Below are 23,566 nucleotides of genomic sequence, written 5' to 3' on the forward strand. Positions count from 1 at the left end.
ATCTTGGCAATAAAAAATAAAAAAAATTAAGAAGAAAATAAAATATTTAAAAATAAAAACCACATTTTCATGATAAATAACTAATAAAAACATAAATATCATGTTTAAAACATGATATTTATGTTTTGTCAGAAAACTCAAGAGATATTATTGTTTTTAACTTTCGGGTAATTTCTCGCTATATTTTCATATATCTCGCGAGATTTGTCATTGAACTTGTATTTTATAATTCAAAAGATAAAATTTCCAACTCTTGCACATTGCACCCAAGCAGCGGGCTGGGTTGTACCCAGGGGCGGCGAGGAGGGGCTCGAGCTCCTCCTAAAGTTTTGAAATTTTTCATTATTTTATTCATGAAAATTGTATTGCCCTTTTTAAATTTTAGTTTTATATTTTATTTTATTTTAAAATTTGTTTGCCTCCCTTTAAGCAAAATATATAAAAAAATTTGTATATTTTAGTTTTATATTTTATTTTATTATAAAAATTGTTTGTCCCCTTTAAAAAAAATAAAAAAAATCTATATTGCCCCTTTATGTTTTAGTTTCATATTTTGGAGATGAAACTGCCTTGTGATGGCATTCAACATCCAACTTAAATTGAAATGTCATTAGCTAATATTCATTGCCCAAGTTAAATGACAACAATTAATAAAAAAACTCATTGGATGTCATGGCGAATCTCTCTCTCTCTCTCTCTATATATATATATATATTAAATGATTGATTATTTTCAATCTAACAATTGAAATAAATATTAAAAATTGATTCCATGAAATCATAATTATTATGGGTTACAAAAGGGGTGGAGAGGCAGTTTCTAAAGTGAAAAACACAAATGAGTTATTAACTTTGGGAACCTGTACGAGGAGTCACCAAAGGGAGATAAATGTCTTAGATGAATGATATGCTCACACATGGATGGCATTATTAGTATCTCTATCTTGGATGAATGACATTTTCACACATGCATGGCATTATTAATATCTCTATCTTAGATGAACTGTATTCTCCATACTTGAAGGTGCCATGTGACTCAGCTATGAATCCTGGCCATAGAGCTTAAGTGCTATCCAAGGTTCATTTTGCCCCCAAGACTTTTTAATATTGATTTAGAAATTGGTAAGCTAATAGAGTTTTTTAGAAATGATACCCTGACATAGACAAAGATACAATGGATATTAATGTAACATTTTAAAATAATTTTTTGTACTTTCTAACAATATTTCAATAAGAAATGCAATTTTAAATATAAAAACATCCCAAAATTTTATCGAGTAATAATTTTAAATTTTTTTATCATTCTTATACCCATAGTGACAAAAGTAAAAACTGGCAAAATATTGGAAGTCAAAACTCATGAGAAATTTATTTTTTCTCAAAATATTGTAAATTTTTGGCAAAATCTTGGAAATAAAAAATAAAGTAAAAAATAAAAATAAAAATAAAAATTGAGAAGAAAATAACAATTAAAAATATTTAAAACAAAAACCACATTTTCATGATAAATTGCTGATAAAAGCATAAATATCATGTTTAAAACATGATATTTATGTTTTTGTCAAAAAACTTGAGAGATATTACCTTTTTTAACTTTCGGGTAATTTCTCGCAATATTTCATGTCTTGCAAGATTTTTTACAGAACTTGTGTTTCATATTTCAAAAATTAAATTTTCCAACTCTTGCACATTACACCCAAGCAACGGGCTGGGTCGTGCATAGGGGAGGCAAGGAGGGGCTCGAGCCCCTCTTAAAGTTTTAAAATTTTTCATTATTTTATCATAAAATTTCGTATTTCCCTTTTTTAAATTTTAGTTTTATATTTTATTTTTTTTATAATTTTTTTACCCCCTTTAAGCAAAATATAAAAAAATATTGCATATTTTAGTTTTTGATTTTATTTTATTATAAAAACTTTTTACCCCCTTTAAACAAAATATAAAAATCTATATTGATGTCTTTCTCACCATGACACCTTGTGCATTTTTTGCCCAAAAATACCTTCTAACACTGAAGCCAAGTTTTAAGGTATAATCATTATAAAATTTGTATGTCGCTTCCTCATTATTAAACTGCATTCTCTCTACAGGAACAAAGTCAAGTGTACTATCATGTAGACTTGAGGTGCCAGAACCTTTGTCAAGTGCACTGTCATGATCATCTACCTCATTATCGAATTGTATTTCGTCTGCTGGAATATTCAAGTCAAGAGTGAATCCAATGCCTGCACCCTTCTTATCATGTGCATCATTAGTGCACATATTCAATTCTTCAGGTCCGTCGATAGTACGGATGTCCGTTGCTCCATGACTTCCCAATGATTGAGATACATCATCTTTACTGCAACAGTTGATATGCTCAACACTGTCATGAGCAAAATATCAATTTGCATTAGCCAACGCATATGTTTACTACGATTTATTCAAGATGCATATAACAACGGCTACCGATTAGTTAAGCATAATAGCTTACAAATCGATATTAACACACAAAATCATATCTCACAAATTGACACAAGAAAACACATAATATCTTACAAATCGATATATGACAATTCAGCATAATATATTATAAATTAGTATACGATAATTCAGCATAATATCGTACAAATCGATATATGACAATTCAGCAAAACATATTATAAATCGATAGTAACAAACAAAACAATATCTCACAAATCGACAATAGAAAATACATAATATCTTACAAATCGATATACGACAATTCAACAAAATATATTACAAATTGATTATAACAAATAAAACAATATCACACAAATCAACAATCTTACAAATCGATATTAACAAACAAAACATCTCACAAATTGACAATAGAAAACACATAATATTTTACAGATCGCTATATGGTAATTCAGCAAAATATATTGCAAATCGATAGTAACAAACAAAACAATATCTCACAATTCGACAATAGAAAATGCATAATATCTTATAAATCAATATACGACAATTCAACATAATATATTACAAATCGATATTAACAAACAAAACAATATCTTACAAATCGATATACATGTTACTACATCCGCGATTTGGTTACATTGCATATACTGAGTGAATAGACGATACCGGATGGGGTAGAGGCCCTTGCTCGCATCTGTAACCAAGCATTCTTGTCAAGAGATCCCACCACCTTACAAATATCTTCAAGTTTCCAAGCGTTGAAATGATATAATCTACCTGCAATAACAAAACGCCTTAATGACACTCACGATGACATACGTTCTTCAACAATAACATGATGACATAGAAAGGTACTCACGATGCTTTAATGGCACTTGTTGAAATGTTTATGCATCATTGCTTTTTTCCATACTGCCTAAGAAAAATGAAGAAGAAGAGAAGGCTGTAAAAAGAGATGGCAGACAAATCCCCCTTTGACGCCCACCAATGATCGAACCAGTCGTTTGATTTATAGTTATCTCCACGAGGTAGGAACGAATCAGAAAAAGTTTTCTATCTAACACAAGGCAGGAACGAGAAGGCAGCCATGTGTTGTAGCACAAGCTAAAAACAAAGGCGAAACGTGCAAATCTATATACGGGGAGTGGGAGGACATTTTTGTTCAACGCATATTTATCTTACGGGAGGACATTTCTGTCAAGCATATCTAACTTTTTTATATGTTATTTTATTATAAAGTCATCGTGAGCAACATTGGCATATGAATTATCGTGGGTCCCAAGATATTCCTCTATACACACTGAAACACGCGAATTTGTGTTCCGGGGAGAACACACAACACCCTCCCCACAAATGCACTATAAAAAATAAAATTTTCTATAACAATAAACTATATTAACAAGTGCAAAGTAAATTGAAGAACTACTGGTGTGATATTCATAATTAGAAACCTTGGCTGAAACTAACAACATATTTTCAGTAATAAAAATAATTATTGAAGAACTAAAGAGTACCATAATAACATGGATGTATACTTCAAAATGCAGTTTTATTTGCGAAAAGGTGTTGAGTTTATATGGGATAAAGAATGTCAAAAATCTGTTTATAGACTTAAGCAATACTTTTTGGATCTTGAATTTTTTAAAGGTATAAAAATATAAGTGTAACCAATCATTTTATAAAGACTTTGAAAGAAACAAATAGAACATGGGTTATTGAACTTTAGATAATAAGGATAAACAGTAATAACAATGGTAAGGGTTGAAATTGTAATGCTTATTTTGGCATTTTTGATAAATTTTTTCTGGGAACCTTTTTTTATGTTCCTCTTTATAAAATAAAAAAATGCCCCAAGATAAGGCATGAATGGGTAGGTTTTTCTTTGTAGAATGATATGACCAACTTAATCCTTCTCAAGAATGTTGAAAACAAGACTTAAGGGCAAAAGATACTAGCACATAAGATGGATAAGTCAATAAGACCGACAAAAAGAGGAGATGAGAAGCAAATACAAAATAGAAGGTAGTCTTGACATCTTTTAGCTTGAAGAGTTTTTCCTCTAAGTGGATCATCGTAGTCTTAACCAATATAATATGAGACTGTATATGCCCCTCCATGATTCATCCTTTGTTATTTTCATACTTTACAAAGAGACTTATCCTTCTATTTTATTGCAAGCTTCTTCATTTTATACTTCATTCTCATAAAAGGGCTTTATTTTTCAAGTTTCCTTTTCACAATAATGAAAAAGAAATGACCATTATTAATGATGCAAGGGGTGAGATGAAGTCCCTATAAACTTCTCATAAATGTAATGACTTCTTTGAAAAATCCATTCAAATGACAACCTTTGCAACAAAAGAGGTAATCCTTTTAAAAATTTTGTTTTTTTTGTTTTTTTTTTGGATTTTCAAGAATTTCTATTTTTGGATTTTTGATTTTCTATTTTTTTTGGATTTTTTATTTTCCAATTGTTTTTAGATTTTTTATTTTCTATTTTTTTAGTTGTTCAAATAATTATTTACAAAAGATGATCACAACTTATTCATATTCTCAAAAGATATGGGAATGATGAATGCATGACTTTGGACTGCAAGAGGTTGAAAGAAAACTTGATTTGGATGGTGTCGTTTTACCTCTTATGGCTTTTTCACTTGATGTAGAGAACATGGTGTGCTTATGATCTGACCAAGTAATAGATTCCAGTGCTGTGAGGATAGGTCCATGACATTTTTCTCTTGACTCATATTCTAATTCTATCCTCTTCCTTTCCAACGTCGATCTTTCAAAGGAACGACAATTGGACTTTTGCTCTAATGTTGCCCCAAATGTGGCTCTGTGAAATGACAAATGATATCGATCTTCTAGTTTATTGAAAATATCTTCTAACCTTTTGGCTCTCTTAACCCGGCATAGATTTGCTCTGTATAGTGCAAACTACAGGTGACTCCACCATTTTCAACATTAGAAGCAGTGGTTTGAGCTGAATATGTGAGTGGTCACTGCTCAAGGTCCAAGCTGAGATCAAAAGCTTGATGACTAACTTGAGTATGGGTATGATAATGTTATATATTCTTTTGGATAATTTTGAGTTGTCCTAAGAAGTTTAATTAACAAAACTTTTTTCTTCCTCAACAGAGGCATGCAGAATTTTGACTTTTTGAAAAATCTCCATGACATGATTTGGACAATTCATTTGAGTATAATCATCTGTGTTTGCCAAGTTAGATGAGTCAGAATCTTCTATCGCATCAACATATTCATGATCTTCCTCTTCGATGAGAATTTCAAACACCTTTTCTTCCTTTAAGACAGGAGAACCAGTGGTTGATTTCAACATAGTCGAACCTTCATTTTCTTAAATCTTAGTAGGATCATCCTCTTCTGGATCCATGAGAGGACTTTCATCTTTTGAAGTCATGACATGGTCTTTGTCTTCCTCTTTTATAATGTCAACCTCAATGGATGACTGAGACACAATTGCTTTTCTCGGGACTTGGCCAAAATCATTTTTTTCTTTCTCCTTGATTGAAGCCTCACATTGGTAGACCTGTGAACAAGCAAACTGTGATGATTCATACAATTGTGTGGCTTTTTCCTGATCAATAAATTCAGATCCAAACCAAAGAAAGATATTTTTCTCAAAATTCTTCTAAGTCCAGAAGACAACAACAAATACTGCTACTTATTTTTGACTCAGAAGATGGCAAAATCTAGAAAAACTTAAATAAGAAGAAGAAATCAAATAAAATTATATTTCAAATGGCATATGGCATGCTTGAAATTGATATACGAGTGCTGAGATATTGCCCTAGAATTGCTCCTAAAGAAGGTACTAAACAGGCATCAGGATGACTATTTTGATTATTTTAGCCTATTTTCTAGCCAGCTACATCAGAAATCTAGAAAAATAAAAAATAAAAGAATAAAAGAAATAAAGGAATTTGTTATCTTTCCAATGCCACCAAAATTACAACGATCCGATGAGCGTTTGGAGAGATAAGTCTTCGAGAATGCTGACTAGTTGAATATTTCATAGAACTAGAAAAGTATCAATGGCAGATTTTGAGCCAGAAAAATGAGCACTCCAAAGGAGTTTTCGGTTCTGACTTAAAACAAGATAATCTTATATCTGATTCCCAACTTCTCAATGAATCTGAAAATGTGCATTTTTGTTGCTGAATTGTTGAGATATAGCTAAAAGAATAGGTGCTTTTGATGAAAAACAATCACTCACTGTTCATGCTAAATTTTAGAGGTTGTATGGATTGAATCTGAAAATGATCCCAACATGCGAAACATAGTCACGTTCATTAGCTTTCCAACGAGCGTAAGAATGTAGAAAAATAGGCTATGAATACTGAGATATAATTCCATCATCATGACAATACTAGAAACAAAAAAAGAGGAATAACAAAATCTGCAAAATTGAAATATGAGGTAGATCCAGGTCTGAAAAACACACACAAATGGGGTACCAACCTTGAAACACTATTTTATTAACTTCGATCTTCAGATCAGATGAACGGTCCTATCGTGATTACCATTATATGGATTCTTGATTTTTTGAAAGCAAAAATGTAGGTTTTTTTGTTAAAAATTTATTTAGAAAATGGATCCGAGATTTGGATCTAAATTTGGAAAGATAATGAGAATTGTTCATCAAGACCTCGCGCCTTTCCTCCTCCATTGAGCATGAATCAACTAGATCAAGGATGTTAAATCATTGTTACAGGACCTGCGTTGCGAAGAAGAAGGCACACCTTAGACACAAATACCTAGAAAAAGTAAGTTCGATGGTGAGAATCACTAAAACTTAAGAAAATACAAGACAAAACAATATGTGAACATTAGACAAATTTGAATCTATAAAAATTATTAAAATACATCAAAATGAATCAACTTACCACAAGCTTAGGTAGTCATCTCTACGATCATTGAGCAAGGGTGACACTTCGACTTGGTTCGAGCTCCGTAAATGGTTAAGTTGGGAATTCGAAAATGGTTAAGTCCAAAGCACAAAATGACAGCAAGTGAAGCACAAGCAAAGTTGGTTCTTGCAAGAGATGAAAACCACATGTTGGAGGATTTGCATCAAACAAAAAAGTTTATTATATAGACATAAGCTGACCTAATCGCTAACAAGGACCAGGTTATCAAGAAGCTAAGAACATGCCTAACACATTCACAATAGTGACTTATGTGCTAAGCAAACATTGTTTTGTCAATCATTGTAATTTAGTAAATAATATTTTTAAATAATTACAATTGAGTTTTTTTATATTTGTAAATCATTACAATGATTGTAATTAAGTTATGCTACTTTTATAATTGAAGTTTTAATTGAATTTTTATTTATATAAATGTTACAACTTCAATGTATATTTTTAAATTTGAATACTTTTGCATTCATATCACCTGTAACTTTTTTAATTCTATACCTTTATAAATTTGAATAGATATACAACTTGTGTAAAGTTATAATATTTATATTTAAATCTCATTTCTAAATGTATAGGATTTGTGAGAATGTTTGAATTTAATGTAAATACAAATATAAATTTCTGATTTTGTTAATTTTTGAATATATATGAATTGAATATCAATAGATGATTTTTTCAATGTTATATATAGAGTGACTTCTGGATGAAATTCACATATCATAGTATATGAACCAGAGGACATTTGCACACTGTCATGTGAAGATAGGGAGGTCTGCACACAGTGATGCAAATATACTCCATTATTTGGTAAATAGTAGACATTTACACTATGTCATGCGATGACAGAAAGTACATTTGCATGCTATTTATGTGGATGAACTCTATTATTTGTGAACTAGAAGATATTCATATACAGTGATGTGAATGTACTCTATTGTTTACGAAATAGAGGACATTCACACACTGTGATGTGATGATAGAGAGGTTTGCATGATAGAAAATACATTTGCATGATATCTGTGTGGATGTACTCCATTATTTGTGAACTAGAGGATATTTATATACAGCGATGCAAATGTACTCTATTGTTTACGAAATAGAGGACATTCACACACTGTGATGTGATGATAGAGATGTTTGCATGTGCTTATCGAATAGACTCTATTATTTATAAAATTAAGGGCATTCACATGCTATTTATGTGAATGTACTCTATTATTTGAGAAAACTATTTTTAACTTAAGTTAATGTATACTTAAGTGAGATCCTCAAGCATCTTACATACAAAGGTCGTCACGTTTACAACCTTTGTGTGCAAATGTGCATCTCATCTTCTTGTGCAAATGTACTTCATTATTTGTGAACTTGGTGATATTCACATTTTGCTGCGATGATATGAAAGTTTGCATAATGTTTATGCAAATATACTATATTATTTGCTAACTTGAGGACATTCACATGACGTTTATGTGAATGTACTGCGAATTTGATGATATTTGCATCCGTATAATGTTTATGCAAATGTATTTTATTATTTACAAACTTGATGATATTTGCATGATGTTTATACGAATGTACTCTACAATTTGTGAACTTAATAACATTTACATACTGTGCTGTGAGGATACGGAGGTTTGCATGATGTTTATGCAAATGTAATCAATTATTTGTGTGCATTATGACATTCACACACTATGATGTGAGGGAAGGAAAGTCCACATGTACTTTCTTATTTGCGAATTTGACTACATTCACATGATTTTTATGTGAATGTATTTTATTATTTATAAACTTGAGAAAATTCACATGTATATGCGAATGTACTCTATTATCTACGGACATCGTTATTGTACTAAAGTTTCTACATGATAGACATGTGAACTATAACATGTATTTGCGAATTTCCTCATAAATATATATGAATTTTCTATATTTATGAAATACAACTTTGTTACTATAGACAATTTATGAAACATCCAAATTTTATAGAATATCCAATCTGAACTGAAATTAAACAACCAAAGTTTATAAGACATCCATAATTTACAGAATATCAAAGATTTAAGGAACATCCAACCTTAACTGAAGTTAAACATCCAAAATATCTAAAGTTCTATCAAATTTACATCTAATGTGTCAAATCTATATCTAAAAAATAAAATATTTATTAATGAATCATTCTATTTTACAATTCCATCAAATTTATAATTAATCAATAATGATGACCTAGAATTGTCCATAACTCAACTTCTTGAGCAAGGTCATCTGGCACCTCATCATTCACTGTCTTTTCCTCCTCTTCTGACTGCTTGGCCTCATTTTGTTTTTTGCTGCAGTCTTTTTTGGTTCTTTGCCTTATCAGTCTTCTTTTAGGCAACCTTCAATTTTTATTTCTAGTTCATCATATATTTATAAAATTTGACCATACACTTTCATATAGTTTGTTGCATCACCTTGAAAAAACATATTAGTAAATAATTGATTATAGCTTACATCTTAAAAACATAAAAAAATATGACATATAAACACGTAATTGCGTAAGATTATTTTTTGTGTTTATGCACAAGTATTGCATGACAAATATACTACAATCAAACTTCTAATAATCATATACTAAGTCAAGAACATGTACATGTATAAATTGAGTTAACAAACATATGCAAAGTAATTACATATTTTTTTGTTGAAGAATACCATTCATAACACAAGTCATCTAATCAGTGTAAGTGTCGTAGTCAAACCACATTGCAAAAAAACTAATATGCAACCCAATATTAGACCTACTTAGTTGCACGAGGAAAATAAGAAAATTATTGAATAAACAATGATATCGTACTAGATGTTTGATGTTTTTATCTGCATGAGTAGTAGAACCAATAAAATTGTATAGCCTGAACTTTTTTGCATTCATATCCATTTCTCAAAGAACTCAGTGTTGGTTGCCCCAATTTAGAGGAATTAAGATATGCAATATAAATCAAATTGAAAACATAAGCACGTTGAATTTTCGATGTGTTGTAAATGTAAATATAAGCATGCAAAGTTATTCAACGAATACCTTATCACATTCGAGAGTCTGAACATTGATCTAACTTTGAAATGCTAGATCTAGGTTTGAATCCAGAAAGGATTGAAACTTTCGTAGAAAAACTATACCCAAGTCTTATAAGGATTACCCAAACCAGAGAGTCTATATCAAGGTTGCCAAGATGGGAAAGAAAAACATGAAATATACCGAAAAATGGAAAGGAGAAAAAAGGCATTCTAAAATCCATGTGAAACAACAAACATGTATATATATATATATATATATATATATATAGAGAGAGAGAGAGAGAGAGAGAGAGAGAGAGAGAGAGAGAGAGAGAGAGAGAGAGAGAGATATCTGTACTAGGAAATGTGCAAATGTTGAGAATATGCTTGAAATTTACACAAACTTTACTTCTTTACTAACATTAACATAACTAATAATAATTAATAATTTATTGTTAATAAAGTACATGATTATATTGATTATAACTATAAAAATACTATAAAATTAATTACATTTTAATATAAAAGGAGTGCATAGTCAACTTATTTTTAATAAAAAAATCAAATATCATAAATAAAATATTTAAATGCAGCATATGCTTAAATATGATTAACAAATAAGAAAAAATAATTCAGCTACATTAAATTTTGAAATTTCTCAATTTCATCGAATAAATTATGTTCTTCTTAATGTTAAAAAAAAAAATTAGTTTTAAAAATAAATAATAAAATTTTTGAAAACAACACGTGTATTTAAACTTTTTATTGGAAAAATAAAATTCTTATTTAAGGAAAATAAGCAAAAACATATGTTTCATAAATACGGAACATGAGTGTCAAGTAGGTAGGTTTCCCACGTGATGTGAAACGAGTTTCTTAGTTGACGGGAAATGGGTTTTCTTGGAAATTTTGGTTTCCATAAATTTCAAAAAATGCTAGGTTTTCAACGGTTTTCCAGGATATGAGTTTATTATATATGAGTAGAGTTTCATGTTTTTTATATTGCAGATCTTAATAGGAAGTCCAGTTTGGCTAAGGTCTGGTATGAAACTTCATCAACCATACCCACTTCCATATAGGAATCGAACAGTATGGATCTGACCCAAATTCTTAATTGAACAGCCTTCTCTTTATTACTAAACCTGAGTTTTTTCGGATCTGGTACTGATCCAATCGGGTCATAGCCGACCTATTGACAGACACCCCCAAACTGCAAGTCTATGAGCATTTGGAGAGTGGAGTTCCAACGCTCACGCATCCAAACACTTCTGTAATGACGAAAAAAACGGTCATTGCTTGTAGTACAACAAGTTATCCTCTCACTCACCAACGGTGGGACGTTGCAGGTTCAAAACCCAATGGTATAGTTGTATAACCGGTAGGGGACTGCCAAATCCCACCTTGCCTTTCTAAAAAAAAAGAAAGTTATCCACTCAAGAGAGTTAGAGAGCGTTGTCTTCCCCTTTCTGCAGGCAGAGCTGCGCATCTCTCTCTCTCTCTCTGTCTCTCTAAACCCCACGGCTCTAAAACCCAAGTCCTCACCACTATGAACTCGCTTATTCCACTGTCCTCACCTCAAATCCTCAACTTCTGTAAGACCACCTCTTCCTCCTCCCACCCCCTCTTCTTCTCCTCATCTCCAAATCCTAAAACCCCTCCCATCCACCTCCAACCTCATCTTCATCGTCGTTCTCTTCTTTCTATCTCGCATTCTTGCGTCTTCTGCTCTTCGTCTTCGTTGTCTACGCCGGCCACTTCCGAGGAAGGAAGCTTCTCCGACATCGTCCCCTTCGATGATTTTTCCGAGAAGGATTGGTCGTTCCTCGACATCGACCACGTCAATTCGGAGAAGGAGATCGAGGAGAAGACGCGGCGCATCATCGCCGCGGCCGCCATCGAGGAGTCGTCGAAGGTGGTAGTCTGCTTGGGCACCGAGGACTTCGTCGACCGGCTGAGGGCTTCTCACCAGTGCCCATTGCTCGTCGTCCACTATTCCCTCTATGTTCTCGCGGGAGTGAAGGAGAAGTATGATACGCTGAAATGCTGGCAGGGAAACATCGTCGACGTGCCGGAGCGGTGGGCTCCTTTCGACGCCGTCTTCCTCAGCTACTTCCCGGCGTTGCCGTGCCCTCTGGATCGCCTCTTGGATGCACTTGTCTCTCGCGTCTCCCCGGGTAAAGTCTAATTTCTCTTCATCTTCCGCTGCACATTGTTTTCTTGGATTTCCTTGTTGTTTCTCCAATTTTTATTGCTCAATTGTTATATGTTTGCGTTGATGAAGCAGCATGAATTGGTGAGCATTTTTTGCATAAATGTTTCAGTTAATGTTATGCAGCAGTTGAATAGTTAGTTTAGTGAAATCTATGTTCTTTGTGGATATTCCGGTTATCTTACCAACTTCAGAATAGTAGGATAAGTTGGGAACTTGAATTATCTTACTTTCCTAGCTAAGTGTGTTCGTCCAAAACCCTTTTTATAATCGTTCTGATTCAAAACAGAGCATATGAGTGTGATTCTGCTGAACATTTTCGGAAATTCTCTTACTTTTCCACTATAAAGTTCCTATTTTTTCCTTTTTTTCTATGCCCACAAAGTCTCTGGCTTCCTTCTTAGGGGCAACCGTGGTTTGTCATCTGACCTGGGATGGCCAAGGTTCGAAACCCATGAGGGGACATCCCTTGCCGCAAGGTCTGCTGGGTGTACTACCTGGTGGCCAAGGGGGACCTCATGGGCTTTACCAACGGGAGGCCTGCAAGCCAATATGCGGTCGGTAATGGGGGTTTCACTTGGTCTAGCAGAAAAAAAGTTTTTTTTTTTAAAATTTCCGGACTACCGGATATGCATATATTTGTATGTTGATTATATGTAACATCAAAAGGCACATGCTCAGGCCAATAAAATTTACAAAGTTACTGGTGTTGTGCACTGAAATTTCTGAAGTGCCTATCGGACTTTGTTTTTATTTTTATGATGAGGAACCCTCGTCAAAGCGAGGAAACCCCGGGCGGGCCACCAACACCACCGTGCCTTACGTGGCACACCTTTGAAAGCTACGGACACACTTGTGCTCAAAAGGGGTTTGATTCGGTGCCTTCATCTCAGCACCCTCACAACCACCCCGCTGGCTATGCGAGTTACTCCCTCAGTGGTTTATCAGATACCTTATTGTTTATGCACTGTTGGTGTATTTTTATCAGATACCTACAACTAGAAACAAGTTTCTGCCTTATTAAAAAATTAGAAATAGTTTCTGCAACTGAGCAAAGGGAAACTTTTAATGAAAAAACATTTCCTGCATTTTGGAGAAATTCTATTTTTTTTTTGGTCCACAAACCCTTTGAATGGCTTCATGAGAAAATGAACTTGGAGAGTTTGTTAATCTCTTAAGCAGACATTTACTTTACCAGTATTTTCCGTTTATCCAAAAGATGAGAAGAAACTTGGATATGCTCTGTTGAAAGGGGTGTAACATTGTATCACTCCAATCCGGGACCTCTAGAATCTAGGTTCGTGGGTATTACTTTTCAGAGGAAAATACCAAAGTAGCGAACAAAAACATGACACTAATTTTTTTTCTAAATAAACTATCATTAATTAATGTCAAATAAATAAATTTCACATAAGCCACAAAGGCTACATCATTCAAATGAGGTATTACCTCTCAAGTTCGATAAATAAAAGAAAAACAAAACTGCTCTGTCGAAAGACGAAGCCACCTACGTCCTGATGAATGCTGACAACGTCCTAACACCAAATTTTATTTCATAAAGTCACCTGAAACCTAGAGTTGTAATAATTAAAGTGGGGTGAGTCTAAAACTCAGTAAGGAATAAAATACAAGCAAAATAAATTGAGATTTACAACTGTAGTGGGCTCTAAGCCCTTGGTTTTATTTTAGTTTTCGATCATACAACACACACATGTTTGTGTCTTTTAAATCTCCTTAGTTTTTTGCAAAAATTATCACGAGTGAGCATTTTTTTATTGCTAGCATTTATCTACATCGGTTATACCGATAATAGCCTACTATGGGCGTAGCAACCCATGTAGAATACTTAAATTTTATGGTGTTGGCCAGACTATGAACCACTCACTCTATCTCTGTCCAATGCAGTGTAGGACCTTCGGTAGCAAACCGACAAGTCAGTAAGTAGAACTATACTTGCTCCAAGGTTCATGACTCATGTTACATCTTAATCTTAATCTAGAGTTCCAAATCTCTAGGTGAAAACTTAATCCCCTAAGACATATAAATATGCATATCATGCATTCTAACATGAACTCTCTCTCGAGTTCATATTCATTGTCTCTCGACAAGTATTCTCAAAGGACATTCTTAATCAAGCATTCTCAAGGGACAATCCTAGGGTTTTGATATTCACCAATTTTCTAAGCATGTAGAGATGTAGTCTCTCTACATCAATAAATCTCGAGGGCCCCACAATTTATGTGGCCTAACTGAGTAGACACAGTGTTTTCGTTGTTGTTTGGGTTCTCCATTCCTATCCAATACAAAATTTTTAATTAATAGGCTTCTAACTAGTAAAGACTTTAATCCTTATCTAGATGATGAAATTTTATGCCAACCTGACTCTGATACCACTTTGTATCACCCCGCTCTGGAACCTCTGGAGTCCGGGTTCATGGTATTACTTCACAGAAGAAAATACCAAAGTAGCGCATAGAAATATGACACCGATTTTTTTTCTATATAAACTATCATAAATTAATGTCAAAAAAATAAATCCCCACATAAGCCACAAAGGCTACATCATCCAAATGAGGCATCACTTATCAAGTTCAATAAATGAAAGAAAAAAAAAATTGCTCTGCCGGAAGACGAAGTCACTTACGTCTTAAAGAAGGCTAATAACGTCCTAACACTAAGTCAGGTCTAACAAAGTCACCTGAAACCTATAGTTGTAATAATTAAAAGGGGGCGAGTCTAAAACTCAGTAAGGAATAAATTACAAGCAAAATAAACTAAGATTTACAACTGTAGTGAGTTTTAAGCCCCTATTCTTATTTTAATTGTTGATCACACAATACACACATGTTTGTGTCTTTTAAATCCTCTAAGTTTCTTACTCAATTCTCACGAGTTAGCATTTTTTCAATGCTAACTACTATCTACTTCGGCTATACCGGTAATAGCCTACTATGGGCGTAACAACCTATGTAGAATACTCAAATTTTACGGTGTTGGTCAGACTATGAACCACTCATTCTGTCTCTTTCCACTGCAGTGTAGGACCTCCGGTAGCGAACCAATAAGTCAGTAAGTAGAACTATACTTACTACAAGGTTCGTGGTTCATGCTACATCTTAGTCTTACTCTAGAGTTCCAAATCTCTAGGTGAAAACTTAATCCCCTAGGACATATATAAATGTGCATTTCATGCATTCTCACATGAACTCTCTTTCGAGTTTATATTCACTGTCTCTCGATAAGTGTTCTCAAAGAACATTCTCGATCAAGTATTCTCAAGGGACAATCCTAGGGTTCTGATATTCACCAATTTTCTAAGCATGTAGAGATGTAGTCTCTCTACGTCAATAAATCTCGAGGGCCCCGACAATGGAGATTCTCACGCTGCTATCAGGTAACCATTTTCACTTTTCACCTCCCGATAATTTATGAGGTATTAGCATGCTAAGGTATTTTAAAGTCACAGTAACACAAGTGTAACTAGTATGAGACTCAATATCTCATCTTAAAGACTCTTCTCATATATGTATTTTTAAGTCCTTCACAATCTTAAGTATGCATTTTATCTAAAATACAACAATTCTATACATGCAACTCATGCTGAAGAATTACAAATATATGAAATCATTTATGGCATCAAGGCTAATTCACATGTATTCATTTTATAATCACAAGAAATCTGCATTTCTAATATGTAATTTTAAACTCATTAAAATACAATTGTGATATCAATTTAACATGATTTCATGTAGTTTAATTTGTAAATATGTAAGCATACAATGTATTAGTAACTAAAAATGCTTATAATTTTCCTTACCTCGAATGCAAACGTTGAACTCTAGTCTACAGTCGAGTCTTTTATAGATATAATAGTAGGATCTTATCATCGTACATTTTTGTTCATACTAATAAATAAACATTCTTTATACTTTATCAAAATTATTAAAATATCTCTCTCGATGTAGTCTATCAGACCTCGATTTCTATGCCTCTTGTTTGTTTAGAACCATAGGACAAGCAGATTTCTTTTTGTGATATGAATCCAATGCACAAAACCTCACTCAATTTTGAGTTTAGGGTGCGAATTTATGCTCATTTTACTAATTTGTTATCGGGTCACACATACACATACATGGGTAATTTCTTCATTTCAACTCACTGCGATCTGACCTGACTCAGACCAAGTCAAACCGGGCTTGGTCTGAGTTTAAAACACTGTGTTTAATGAACCTAGTTCGAACCCAACTGGGTTCTGGTTCAGACCCAACTGAACTCTCTAAATCCCATATCAGGTTCACTCACTAAGTGATGCGGGTCCATACCCAGTTTGGTGTAACTGGATTGGACCCAATATGTTCCAATTGAGAACAAACCGGGTTGGTTGAGTTCTGTTCGACTAAGAGATAAACTGAACTGGTTCAGTTTAGTCTCAATCAGGAATAGATTGGACTGAATCCAGTTCAGTTCCAGTCAAGAATAGACTGGATTGGATCTAATTCAGTTCCAGTCAAGAATATATTGGACTGGATTCAGTTAAGTTCTGATCTGGATCCATAACTGATCTGCCTAATCACATATTGGATCCAGACTCAGTTTGGTTTGGGTCTAGTCCAATTTGGACCAGTCCAGACCAACTGTATCGAACTGGACTCAGACCCACTCTGGTCCAGTTCAATCCAGACCCATCACAAGGAACCAAGATAGGGTCCAACCCAATATGCCTCGGTTCTCAATTTCTTATACACTGACCAAACTCGGTTTGGCTGGACTCAGACCGAGTTGGTCCTCAGTCAGGCCCAACCCGGTTTAGGTTCAGACCCAGACCGGTTTGGTTAGGCCGACTTGGTCCTGACCGAGTCGGTCGGCTGTCGACCGAGACACTTCTATTTTTTTTCCTTCGAACTGGTTCGATCTAGGTGTAACCCAAACTGAGTTGGTCTTCCGACATGGTCTGCAGACCGGGTGCACTGGTGTGCAGTCGGTGGTTGAGGCGGAGGGGTGCAGTCCTTCCCCCGACCACCTCTTCTTGGACAAAGGTCGTCGGCAACCTCCGGTCTCTCTCTCTCTCTCTCTATAACGATGGCTGCCGGCCTCTTCTCCAAAAATATGCCGGCAGCCATGACTGCCGGCCTCGTCTCAGTGGGCACGCCAACAAACATGGCTGCTGGCCTATCTCACTAAACATAAAAAAGAAACAAGGGAAGGGGGAGTCGTTACCTGTCAGTGGCGGCTCCTCCCATCGACAGTGCTCCGACGACTCTCCTCCCTCTCTCTCGTTCTCAACCCTCTCAATTTCTCTCTTTATCTCTCTTTGATCGGGTGGGGCAGAGAGACACGGAGTCCTCACGGTGGGTGAGGATAACCCTCACCTCACCTGATAATCATGGGGGGCGAGGTTTATCTTCACCCTCTCCTGCAAACGAGAGGGGGAGGCAGTTCCTCATTTAGAGGAACCGTCTTCTCCGTTTTTTAGAAAATATTTTTTTTACAGTTATCTCCCCAGCCTGGCTGGGCCTGGTTGTGGTTCGAGCCGACCCAGTTCAGCCGGGCTGGGTTTTACAAACATGCAACTGTAATCATCCCATTTTTTCGATAAACTGGACAGCACGTTGGAGAAGAGTAGGATAATAAATCTAGTATGTTGTGCTCCACTAAACTGGTTAAGCTCACAGTATTCATGCCCTATTGGACAAACTAGAGCTCTTCTTTTTCTTTCTTTTTTTAGAAAAAAACAATATGCATGTGCTTAAAATGAAACTTTTATATGCACTTCCTTCAGGAGTTGTATCTTATTTTACTCTGCAAATAGGTGCAAGACTAGTCTTCAGCTATGCACAAGGGCGAGGAATTGTTGAACAACAAAGGCAGCAGTATCCTGACATGGTAACTTCTGAATTGCCTGACAAGGTTACCTTGGAGAAGATAGCATCTGACCGTTCATTTCAAATAATTGAGTTCATAGATGAGCCTACATTTTATCTTGCTACTTTGAAGTATAAAGAATAAAGTTGGTTTGTAAAGTGTTGGTAAGGATTATTGCTCCTTCACCATTTAATTTTGGGAGTTAAGAGATGTTTTTGTAGACATGGTTGGTTTGGATTCCATCTTTATGCTTCACTTTGAAATTGTAAATTATTTTGTAGTCTTGATATCTTAGTTTCCGTCCTCTTTCCATTCTCATGATGTTTAAAAGTAATTGTTCAGTACATGGGTCAATTAAGACAAGTGGTGAAGAGAAGAGGGCAAAAAAACTTAGAGGAACTCTTGTAGGTGGGAAACTAGCATAGTAGTACGTCTCAAGCAGTCGTTTCACCTACTTGAAGTTATAAATATATATGCACAAAAGACTAAAAATGCCCTCTACTTATAAACGTGAATCTCTATTAAATCACCATACAAAAAGATACAAATATGCTCAATTCCCTCTCAAGTTGGGGCATATACCATCCTTAATTCGGTTAAAACCTTCAATTTTACACCTTTCAATGCTTCGATAGACACATTCACCAACTGATTTATCATCCAACATGCAATGCATTAGATGGATGTGTGGAAATACAATAAAAGATAAGATTCGAAACGATGAGATATGTAAGAAGGTAGGCGTTGCATCCATTGAAAATAAGATGAGAGAGAATCGTTTACGGTGGTTTGGACATATTCGGTGAAGGCCTAATGATGCTCCAGTTAGAAGGATGGAGAAATGGGAAAATATATTAGTTAAAAGAGGTCGGGGTAGGCCTAAGAAGACTTGGATGGAGATGATAGGAAAGGATATGAATGCTTTGAACCTCACCGAGGACATGACATTGGATAGAAATGATTGGAGGAGAAGGATTCATGTGGAAGACCCAGAATGATTTTCTTTTTTGGTTCATATCACCGACCCTAATTGTTTTGGGATGAAGGCGTTGTTGTTGTTGTATGCAATGCATTATGCAGCTTTTCAATCTATTCTCTTATTAACTGCCTCACTGATTTAGTTTCTATTTAGGTAATACTATTATCTTCATAGTCAATTTCATCTTGTACTGTTTCCTTCCAAATAAATATATCCTGTTGTTGACTGCTATTGCAAGTGCCTATCCCTTTCTCCGTCTAAGATGCCATATGATACCATTAGATGTTGTCAACAGCCAGGTAAACAATGAATAGTGCCATGTTTCATCAACTGAATACTCTCCTGCTCCTGTCATTGCTTTTTTTCTTTCTGTTCAAAAATAGCTGCTTTAGTTTCAGCCACCCGAATTTTCGATATTCGTTTCTATTTCTCATCGGACGAATGACATCTTCTGGAAATCCTAGCTATTCTTAGCATGATATTGGGTTGGCAAGTGTAGCTTTATATCCATAATTAGAATATATTCTGTATCCAATATTATGCATAGTGGTCAAAGCTGGAGAGCTCCATGTGACGCACAGAGTCATGATGACACACTAGTTGATAAATCAACACTAGTGGTGCAGACATTTAGAAGCAACCATACAGAGCAAATGGCATAAGACCATTGGCAGCAGGAGCCAGCCATGAATCTGTTGTCTGAATAGTAGCACATTATCCATTAAAAGTACTGGGATTTGTTGATAGGGCATTGTATGCATATGTTGGGAGATTCCATACCAATTTCACTTTTTGTACACTACTTTGCTGCACCATTATTTGTGGAATAACAACTTCATGAGGCTGTTAAGATGGGTGATTGCTTATCACAACCATCGAAGAGTTTAAGGTGTGTTGCATACTTTCAGACAAACGATTATTTTCTTGATGTTTGGATTTAGATGCAGATAAAGATACTGCAAATGGATCTGATAATGGTTATGAGGTCTTCTTTACTGTCTAGATGAACTACTATCTGAGCAAAAGTTTTTCATTTGAGGATCAGTAAAGCAACTCATGAAATTTGTAGGGTCATATGCAGCTTCTCCATGGGCAGAAATTTTTAGGTTCTGAATAGATGGATCAGATTCAAACTCATGCTGCCAATGGTTGATGTCAAATCTAGAAATTCAAGCCATTCTTGCTTTCATGATGTTCAGCATTATTCAGAGAGTCATTTTCACTCAAATTCTGTGTCTGATGAATAGTACTCATCAGGCATGGACATCACCAAATCATTTTGACATTTCATTCTCATCCATACCGCAACATATTTGTTATCATGTTTATTATTCATTTGATTATCAGCATCCCTCAGTATGATCAGAGTTTGAGCTGCTTCTAGGAAACTTTCTGACTGATTCCATAGGTGCACATACTTTTTTTTTACTGTGGGGAACATCTGTCCACCAATATGCATTTGTCGAGAGCAATGTTATTTCCAGTTTGTAGAAACTGTTGAAGAAGGAAGTTTTCTTTTTTCTTCGTCTGATCAATGTTAATAAACTTTTCTTTGTTCCTTTCTCTTTATGCATTCCATTACACTTTGTTTCTATGCTTTGAGTGAATATACGTGAACGGACAGAATAGTTTCCAGCAAAAACAAGTAATTGTAGCCTCTTGTTTCTAATATAATAATTTCTTTGCAAGCTACATGTGTGTGATCTTTTGACATCTTCAATATGAGATAAACATATATGCTATGAGCATCTTGTTGGGCACCTTCTATAAGTTTCTTCTTGACCTGAAACAAATTTCTAAAGAACTTGGTTTCAGACATCTCAGAAAGAACATATATTAGATCTTCGAAAGGAAGTTTCTCTTGACCAGTACTTAATAAAATTTTCCTTCATTCGTGATGCTAACTTTTAATGACGGGCATTCAGCAAAAAGTTGAAACCTCAAATTCATCTCTGAACAATGTTTATCCCCACCAAATTTGATAATGATACATGTACAAGTACAGACAGTGCTTCTATTCAGGTATAGTGTTCACCTAAATCTTTGCCAAATTTGTGCTACTCTCTCTATAAAGAGTCTTGAAACTGTACTACCTATTTTCTTTTATTTTAACTGCAGGTTTCAATTCCTTTAGTCCTTGCCAAACTTTTTCCACCCTCCCCTCTAAAGAACCTCAAACTATACCATTTGTTTTATTTTGTCTTTTCCTTCTAAGGAAGAAGTCGATGCCAAATTATGTTAATCTTGAGTTACCAATTTACTGGTAATAGTCTGTAGGCTACTCAAACCCTATCCACTGATATACAAGAATTTGGGGTGTTTGATTACCTTCAATCTCATATTTGAGGAGCTGATGTAGCATGGGGCCCATGCTCAAATCCTATCCACTGATATACAAGAATGTGGGGTGTTTGATTACCTTCAATCTCATATTTGAGGAGCTGATGTAGCATGGGGCCCATGCTCAAATCCTAGGTAATCAAACAATGTATCTGAAATTCAAGCTCGAAAGGAAATTTGTGATTTTTAACCCAACTTATGGAGCCTTGTCAAGTTAGAGATCCTCAGTTCTCAAAACATTGGTTTTGAAATCCAATCCCTCAACTTGAGAACCAAGACACTCAGACCAACCTACGTGTTTGTGTTCATGTCAGATTTTTCCATAATGGTCTTTTTGTGGATGGAAAATGACCATACTACCTTTAAAATAATGGTATTTCACAGCGTAGCCCCCAAAATAACACAATATTCCTCTCATATCCACCCACATGATTTCCACCAAATTTTGATGAAAGTTTCTTAAAAGTTTCAGCGAAACTCGACTTTGCCAGTGAAACTGAGATTCTCCTTTCATCAAAATACCGAAATTCAAAAGATTTAGCGAAACTGCACTTTTGCCAGCAAAACTGAGATTCACATATACATTGAATTACCAAAATTCAGTTTGTGAGACCTGTTTTTTTTTTTTTTACTATTCTTCCACTCCACCCTCGTCATCCCCATCACCACCACCACCACCACCACAATCACTATTTCCATGTAAGGTAATGACAATGGTTTGGATGGTGGCAATGGTGAGGATGGTAACGGTGGATGGACATGGTAGCAACGGTGATAATGGTGATGGTGGATGGAAGTAGTGGCAATGGTGAGGATGGTGGTGGTGGTAATACTGAAGATGGTAATGGTAATGATAGTGGTGATGATGATGGTAGTGATAATGGTGGTAGTGATGATGATGGTGGTGATAGTAATGGAGGAGAAGTGGTGATGGTGATGGAGATGACGCCGGGTGGAGTGAAAGAAAAGTAGTAAAAAAAAAGTCACAAGTTGAGTTTCCCTATTTCGATGTGTAGGCAAAACTAAATTTCTGTGAAAAAAGTTGAGTTTTGCTATTTAGATGCAAGGCGAATCTCAGTTTCACTGGCAAAGTCGAGTTTTGCTGAAACTTTTGAGTTTCACTAGATCACGTTTCAGCAAAAGGGTAAAATTGTCAGAATTCGATAGAAACCGGTTTGGTGGGTATGAGAGAAATATTGCAATATCTTGCCACTATGCTGTGAAATACCATTATTTTCCCGGGTAGTATGTTCGTTTTCTGTTTTTTTCAAAGTGTAGCACGATAAATCAGTAAAACTTGCAATAGATGGATATTATTAGGCAACCACCTTGACTGAAGATTGAACTAAGCACTCTGGACGAAGGATCAGAAATTAGCTAAATAGTAGCTTTTCAAGTCACCTAAGCTTAAACTAAGCACTATGTTCAATGAGAAAAATTCACCTGCACATGTCAAGCAATGCCATCCAATTCTAGTGACAATGCAAATGAAACCTAACTCTCTTTTGTCCTAAGAACTTCAATGGACAGTTGTTCTTAGCTTAGCCATAAAGGAATAATATGGAATAGTAAACACGAAGTAGCATGCATTTGTTGTCTGTGTTTCAAAATAGTTTATACGTGAGATGATTTGTTGAAACTAGTGTAAACATTCAAGAGATAACTGGACATCCAAATGTCCTTTTATGCAAGCCTTGTGGAGCTAATTTCATCAAGTCTGCAATCCTTAGAAGGCGTTGAAGCCTGAGGTGTGTTTGTACATCAGCTCCTTGCCCTT

General features: G+C 34.9%; 1 protein-coding gene across 1 annotated transcript; it reads left to right on the forward strand.

Annotated features, from left to right (window-relative positions):
• Positions 1–11,829: 11,829 nt before the first annotated feature.
• Positions 11,830–18,754, forward strand: LOC149814699 (uncharacterized). Its single transcript, XM_089988912.1, has 2 exons — positions 11,830–12,573; positions 18,418–18,754. The coding sequence occupies exons 1-2, from the start codon at positions 11,946–11,948 to the stop codon at positions 18,612–18,614; spliced, it is 825 nt and encodes a 274-aa protein (XP_089845038.1). The 5' UTR covers positions 11,830–11,945; the 3' UTR covers positions 18,615–18,754.
• The last annotated feature ends 4,812 nt before the right edge of the window (positions 18,755–23,566 follow it).

Source organism: Nuphar pumila, chromosome 15 (assembly GCF_984573655.1).
Source record: "Nuphar pumila chromosome 15, dmNupPumi1.hap1.1, whole genome shotgun sequence".
Taxonomy (NCBI): domain Eukaryota; kingdom Viridiplantae; phylum Streptophyta; class Magnoliopsida; order Nymphaeales; family Nymphaeaceae; genus Nuphar; species Nuphar pumila.